The sequence below is a fragment of the Orycteropus afer genome, unplaced genomic scaffold, assembly GCF_000298275.1.
Source record: "Orycteropus afer afer isolate SDZICR_OR568_19922 unplaced genomic scaffold, OryAfe1.0 scaffold00276, whole genome shotgun sequence".
NCBI lineage: Eukaryota > Metazoa > Chordata > Mammalia > Tubulidentata > Orycteropodidae > Orycteropus > Orycteropus afer.
In genome coordinates, this window is record NW_006921863.1 from 2382645 (window position 1) to 2390876 (window position 8232).

The following is an 8232-nucleotide window of genomic DNA, read 5'->3' on the forward strand; positions in this document are numbered from 1 at the left end:
TACAGAAGTAGATTGCCCAACCTTCCTTCTGAGGAGTGGCTGGTGGGTTTGAACTGCCAGCCTTCTGGTTAGCAGTCAAATGCCTTAGGCACTATGCAGGTCTCAATAAATATTTGTTGAAAAAATGACTTTTTAATTGCTCCTTATACATGGAAACAAGGGAAGCCTGGATCATTTAAACATTGTTCAGATCTCTCAAGTGACCTTTTGCTTTCTTTAACAAACTGGCATTTTCCTAACTTCTTCCTCTAAGAAGATCTGTCATGCCTACTTTCCTATTATTATGTAAAATTCGAAAAAAAACAGACTCAACCTATGTGATAAAAAGAAGGGGGGAAAAAAAAAACTCTAAAAACTCAGTAATCACCCATTCCCTTTAAATGGCAATTCAATACACTCTTTTAGCTTTGTTTTAATTGTGGAGAAGTCCAAATTATTGCTGCAAAGCAGAACACGGGGCCAGACCAATGTGTCTGAGTGTCTAATACACTTTCATTTTGTCTGGTGGAATGGAAGTTTGGCAGTGAGCACTTTTATCAAAGCCAAACCACCATATGACTTTAAAGAGAGGAAATCAACATTCCAAGAGTGAGTGTGCTAAGCATGCAATCTGTTTCTGATTGATAGACTAAGAAATTTTACCATTAACCACCTAAGATACACTCTCAGGTTGGCCATAAAATACAAATAACAGAGATCCTGAGATTCAAACCATCATGAACATAAGTCTTTCTTTCATTCAGAAAATGTAGATGCTTCTTCAGTAGAAAAATTTCACGGTGAACAGATTCACAATAGCTTTTACATAGTGTTTGCCAAAACAAAGCTAATATATTCTAACAATATCAGTTCATTCTCCAGAGAAGTTTGGCTATGAAATCTATGTCCATTAAGTCTCCAATACTGAAGAGGAGAAAATGATGGCCACTAAATTTGAATTCAACACCCTTTGGTACAGAAACCACATATGTGGTTTCAGGTGGATGCCTAATTTGTCCCCAGGAAGAATACATACCACAATATCCTTTTTGTTGGCTAAACCAAAACCACCAAACTCACTGCCATCGAGTCCATTTTAACTCATAGCAACCTGTCCTTGGGTTTCCGAGGCAGTATCTCTACAGAAGTAGATTGCCCAATTTTCCTTCCGAGGAGTGGCTGGTGGGTTTGAACCGCCAGCCTTCTAGTTAGCAGTCAAATGCCTTAGGCACTATGCCACCAGACCACTTTGTTGGCTAGTTGTCCTTAAATTCACCTCTGTGTTTGTGTCTACTATTCCTGTCTATCAGCAAAACAATAATCATCAAGTCAATACTTGTTCAGACATGGAGAGCTATCCACACATAAGGTAACTTAACATAGTCAAATTACTTACTATTTTTTTCTGCAGGAAGTAATCTGCAATGAGGCCAAAATTGCTACAAATATCCATTCATTATGATGCTGTTCAGAATCAATGTTTGAAGTATCAAAAATCTTCACTACATCAATGCTACAACATCTCTTACCTCTTTCACAAAGTGCACCAACATAGCTTGGAAGGCAGAGACATGTAAATGTATTAAAACCATCAATGCATGTGGCTCCATTCCGACAGGGGTTAGAGTGACACTCATCAAAATCTGAAATGAAAGCATAAAATGGCACAAAATTAGTTTCAAAAGGAGCAAAAAATTCAATTTAGTATAGGTTTGTCAGATAAAGCACAGGATATCCAGTTAAATTTTTTAATTTAAGATAAAATTGAAAAATTTTATAAATATAGATAAAAGAATATATATATATATATATATATATCCATCCCATGGGAGCTCTGGTAGCGTAGTGCCTAAGGCACTTGACTACTAACCAGAAGGCTGGCAGTTCAAACTCACCAGCCACTCCTCGCAAGGAAGGTTGGGCAATCTACTTCCATAGTGATACCACCTCAGAAAACCAAGGAGGGGTCGCCAGGAGTCAGATCTGACTTGATGGCAAACACAACAACAATCTTTATCACACAGATCGCCTGGTCTTTTCTTCTGAAGAATTGGTTTGAACCAATGACTTTTTGATTAGCAGTCAAGCACTTAACTGCTGTGCCACTATGGCTCCTTTATCTATAGCCGCATATTAAAAATTTATTTTCTTTTTATCTGAAATTAAAATTTAACTGGACAGCCTGTATTTTTATATGTTAAATTTGGCAACCCTAAGAAAATGTCAAAGATATTCAGAGTAGGGTCATTGTCTCCATTGCTAGTAGAGTTACACGAGCTCTAGAGTTGATAAAGAATCCCCCTTGCCTCCCACCACCACCTCTGGCTCATCAGTTACTTCACATGTAGAATTCTGAAAACACCTAGTTGCCCTCTCTGTTTCCAGACCATTCCTTTGCCAATATATCCTTCACTTTGCTAACTGTCATTTTCGTTAATCACTATCATGATAGTTTTGCTCTTTTGCTTCTAAACATTCCATGGATCCTAATTGCCTGTGGGAAACTCCATTGCCCTTGAGTCAGATCCGACTCATAGCAACCCCTTCTTGGGTTTCTAAAGCAGTATCACTATGGAAGTAGACTGCCCAACCTTACTTCTGAGGAGTGGCTGGTGGGTTTGAATCGCCAGCCTTCTGGTTAGCAGTCAATTGCCTTAGGCACTATGCCATCAGAGCTCCTTTGCCTATGGGATGGTCTTCTAAATGTGGTTCCAGGACCTGCAGCATCAGCATACCTGAGTATCTTAGAAATACAAATTCCAAAGCTTTAATCAAGACCTGCTGAATTAGAAAATCTCGGAGTTGGGACAATAATCTGTTTACTCAAACCTTCCAGATGATTCTGCTATACAGTGAAATCTAAAAATCATTGGCCTAGAATATAAAGTGAAACTACACAGTACGTTTGATCCAGGACCTTCTCAAACGCTTTCTAGTATTCTCTCCCAATATGTTCCCTCTCCAAAACCATAAACAGGCATACCTGAATACTTGCAGTTTCTCAAACACATTCTGTTGTTTGTGGGTGTCTATGTTTGCATTCACTGTGTCCACACCTCCTTCCACTACCTATTAAAAATCCTCCCCAATTTTAAGATCTATACCAAATGGACCCTTTCTACACAGACCCTATGTCCTTCTCTCATGAAATTAATGACTTTATTCTTTTAACATTTTTCAATTCTACTAAAAATTTAATTAATACTTATATTGAATGAAAAGAATATTTTAAATAAATTAAAATACACAACATGAATTAAATTTCCATGAAGCATGTAATACATTCTTACCTAAAGAAATAGGCAGATTGGTGATGAAATAATATATTAAAGATACCAAATGCTTCTACAGTGCTTGCTAAGTGCCTTGGAGAGTCCCTGGCTGATGTAAATGGGTAGTGTGCTTGGCTGCAAACCAGAAGGTCAGAAGTTCAAGTCTACCCAAGACATCTCTGAAGAGAGGTCTGGTGATCTCCTTCTGAAAAATCAGCCACTAAAAACCCTATGGAGCACAGTTCTCCTCTAACACACATCGGGTTACCATGAATTGGAGTTGATCTAACAGCAATTAGTTTTAAGCGCCCAGGAGTTTCACATATACTGACTTATTAAATTATTGTTATTGTTTTAATAACATTAGTTTTCAATGAAGGTTTACTAGCAGTTTAGGTTCCCATTCAACAATGTCTACACTAATTGCTCAGTGACATTGGTTACACTCTTTACAATGCACAAACATTGTTATTTCTGTTCTAGTTGTCCTATTTCCATTAATCTTGTTTCCCTGCCCTCTTCCATTTTCATCTTTGTTTTGAAGTACTTGTTGAGTCTTTGGTCTCATATAGGTGATTTTTTAAAGGGTAATAGTCATTATTTTATGAGACAATCTCTTATTTAGCTACAAGATGACTCAGGGATTAGTTTGGGTTCAAGGTTTGAAGAGTATCTCAGGGCAATAGCCTGGGGAGTCCTCCAGTCCCAACCAGTCCAGTAAGTCTGGTTTTTTGTTTGTTTGCTTGTTTCTAGGAATATGAGGTTTTAATCCACATTTTTCTCTTATTATATTAGGGTCCATCAATTTTGGCCTTGATTAGAACAATTGGTAATGTTAGCCAGGTACCAGTAGTTCTGGTCGCTAGGTAGGTGAGGTCATCGTTCATGAAGATTATTTGTCCTGTAGACTAATTTCTTCTTTGAGTATTTGGTTTCCTCCTTTCTCTTTTGTTCCAGAGCAGTAAAGACTAATAGTTATTTCTTAGATGGTCATTCAAAAGCTTTTAAGACCCCAAACACTACTCACCAAACTAGGATATAGAACATAATTTTATGAACTATGTTATGCTAATTGACCAAGATGTTTCACGAGACTATGGTCATAATCCTTCAAACCCAGGAAACCAATCCCATGAGATGTTTGGTAATATCTAAGAAGTATCTGTAACTGTGCCCCTTATGTGTTTTATTATATTTGTATGGATATATGTACATATAGTCACATAGATGTATAAATATATCGCTATGAGTCTAATCAACTCGACGGCAGTGAGTTTGGTGTTTTTGGTTTATATATTAAGAACGTATATACTCACATATACATATCTATATAATTATATCTCCATCTATCTATCTGGGAGCTCTGGTGGCATAGTGTCTAAGGTACTTGACTGCTAACCAGAAGGCTGGCTGTTCAAACCCACCAGCCACTCCTTGGAAGGAAGGTTGGGCAATCTACTTCCGTAGTGATAACTGCCTCAGAAACCCAAAGAGGGGTCCCTATGAGTCGGATCTGACTCGACGTCAGTGAGTTTGGTTTGGTTGTATCTAGCTATCATCTATGGATCTCTGGTGGTGCAGTGCCTAAAACATTTGATTGCTAAGCAGAAGGTTGGGGGTTCACACCTACCAGCCACTCAGTGGAAGGAAGAAGGGGTTAATCTACTTCTGCAAAGATTTACTGCTTCAGAAACCCAGTGTCAGTCGCTGAGTCTAAATCAACTCAATAGCAGTGGGTTTGGTTGTATGTATGTATATATATATATATATATATATGATTACATATACACTTATATTGTGTTTTTGATGAAAGTTTACTCAGCAGTTTAGGTTCCCATTCAACAATATCTACATTGTTCAGTGACATTATTTCTATATACATACATGCAAACATATATTTTTTGGTGGTTTTTTGCTGTCATTAAACCTTTTTTAATTGATTAATAATATAAAACAGAATGGAGACCAGATATATATCTCTTTATACATGTGAATTTGATATTTCAAGATGCAATTATTGCTTAATGCTATCTATTTCCACATCTATATTCCCACTAATAGCACACAAATGAGCTCACTAACAATGGTGAATTAAAAAAAAAAAGAAAACAGTGCTTTTTTAACATGAATTTTTGGAATATTATCTCAGTATCTCAGTGTAATTTAAAGTATTATTGGTGGCCATTCTTCACTCAATCATTATAAGCAAACTGATGGCACATCTAAAAAGACCACCTGGATAATATACTCCATTTCTTTTCTCAAATCAAAACTGAGGCCTTATTTATTTTAAAAAAAGATAGAGAAAAGGCTATTTTTCTCATTCCAAAGACGTACAAGTTATCCCAAAACATAAGAACTAAATGCCTTTATATTTTAATATAGTATTCTGAGAAAAAAAAATTCAAATTTATCATTTATTGTTATGCAGATTTTGGGTACAGATTCAATCTTTTTTGCTACTATTTATGCATCTTTACATTTGTAAGCTTACCTGTAAAACCAGAAAAAGAAATGGCTGACCTCAGTAAGCCTCACTGAATTTTGTGTGTATTAACAGAATTCAGTATAACAGAATGCAGTAAAAATCTGTCCTCATTTCTTGACTCCTTATTACATTCTTCTCAGGCCTTGATTTCATTTGTTAACAGATAATTCATTTACACCTGGGCTTCTCTGAAATTCTCTGATTCATTCAAGCAGTATAAATGCAATCTGGAGAAGAACTACTATCTTTCAGTCAAAAATATCTTACCAAGTTCACACTGATCTCCACTGTATCCTGGCACACAGGTGCATACATAGGAAGTGTCAGTAGGATAACAGGTGCCACCGTTAAGGCATGGGTTCATTTTGCAATGATCAGGTCCTACGAAGTTCAGGAAAATAAGTGATTAGGCTCAACACTAAGGTTCCAACGTATTTTAGCCAAAAAAAAAAAAAAAAAAAAGCACTTACTGCTACCATCATATAAGCTTTACCATAGCATTTAGAGATACTACACACAAAAATTAACATTAGCTTTACTCTCTGGAGTGTTTCTTGGTATTATAACTAATTGTTACAAATTGCATCTACTCATTTCTGGGATTCAATCAGCATTATTTTTAAACAATATTTTGTACTGTATCTGGCAACTAATATATTCTACTGCAGATTTAGTTGGCATGATAATGGCAATTGATTTTAGTCAAAATGATTACACATATGTGCACAGTGAATGGAAAATGTATTCTTTTAAACGGGGTTAGTTCATGTGAAATGGCTGGGTACACAAAACATGCATTCTTTTTAGCAGACTGGCTTGTTACCATCATTTGAATTATTATTGCCTTTTACCACTTAATGTTCAGAAACTGTTTTTCTTCGAAAGTGTGCACTGTAGTCTCTTCTGCTACATTAACATGCCTTTTCCAAAAACACGTTCCAAATGTACTCCTTTAAACTATACTTGAAGAAAAGTAACACATGGATTAAACTCTACTGTATAAAAACAAACCCAAATACAAAAACCTTGCCTAAAAATGAAACCTCAAGTTTTTCCTAAAATTTCCTTATTAAGACACAAATAAAATTGACACTTCTAAAAGATAAATGTAAAGGCTAAAGATGTAAATTTATGAGGAGAACAGTCCAAACTATATTTCCTAGATGTAAACAGTTTGACACAATTTGAAGCACATAGTTGATTCTGTAGGATCATTTGGATAGTGGTATTTACATTGATTGCTTATGTTCATTATTTGTATACTTTGTCACACTTGCTTAAGTTTCCAAATATTCCAGAAAAAAAAAATGAGAGTTAAGTTTCCCAAAATAATCAAAATAAAATAGATTATGTATGAAATACAACCATATTTTTAGGAATTTCAAGTACTGAAACCCTCAAATAATTTCTTATGAAGACATCTAACTAATTTTGAAACATTGAACTTAAGAGATATTAGAACAAACAAGGTATTTCTGGACAAGATAAATGAGACTTTCCCACAATGGGAAGTCAAACTCAAACTTTCTGAGTGTTATGTAAATTCTGAACTATTAGAAAGACTTGATAGATACACATTCACATGTTAGGGGTTCATGTTAAAATTAAGTTAATTCAAATGCTCACACTTGCGTTTTTAAAAACTGTCTCACTTTTTCTAAGACTCTTCCTTTTATAGTTTCAAAAATAGCCATTTTAGTTTTTATCTTTCTCCATTTAAAACACCTAGAGACAAGACTACAGTCAACAACAACATATCTATATATTACGCTCCATGCAAAATCAAAGTGATACTTATGTGGAATTGCTTTGTAAACTATGATGTACTACACAAATATAAAATAGTATTGCTATTCCCACCACAGACACTAGACGCGAGGCTGAGAGTATGCAACAAGGGATTGGCAAGAAAGTGGGTCTTTCTGTGGACTTGAAGAAGGAGAAAAGTTTCGTTTCCTTAATTATATTCTTCCCTAAACAGTTTGCATTAAGCTCTAAAAGTTGAATCTGCAACAGATAGACCAGGAAACACCATATTAGTTCTGTTTACTGAACTGTTTACTTTACTGTTTAAACTAAGTTGACTTTTTTTTGTTTTGTTTTGAATGAATACATAGTACAAAGTCTTTGTAAACATTGTGGACTGGATAACTACTACGTATTTGTTCCTCTTTCTATATGTATTTAGCGGTTATTACTATTTCTATATCACATTTTTACCAACCTGAATTATATTTAAACTAAATTAAAAAAGAACAAATATCGGCCAGATATATACAACAACAATAACAAACAAACAAACAACAACAACAAAAAAAACGCTAATGTAAACCACTTTTGATAAACTTTATTCACAAAATACTTCAAACAATTTATAAAAATTTCATTTTTTGACTATTTTACTCTATCTGAAGCACATCAAAATGAAGCATTAGAAATAGAAAGGATAATGTTGACCTAATCTGAAGAATAATTATAACTGTAGCCAGGCTG

The 8232-nt window shown here is 35.1% G+C and overlaps 1 protein-coding gene across 1 annotated transcript in view; it reads right to left on the reverse strand.

The window, feature by feature from the left end:
- The window catches only part of VCAN (versican), a 127215-nt gene that overhangs the window by 37364 nt on the left and 81619 nt on the right, over positions 1 to 8232 (reverse strand). Inside the window, exons 8-9 of the mRNA XM_007950544.1 lie at positions 6007 to 6120; positions 1509 to 1622 (exon numbers count right to left, since the gene is read on the reverse strand). Of these exons, the coding sequence (XP_007948735.1) occupies positions 1509 to 1622; positions 6007 to 6120 (228 nt within the window). The remainder of the gene's footprint in view (positions 1 to 1508; positions 1623 to 6006; positions 6121 to 8232) is intronic.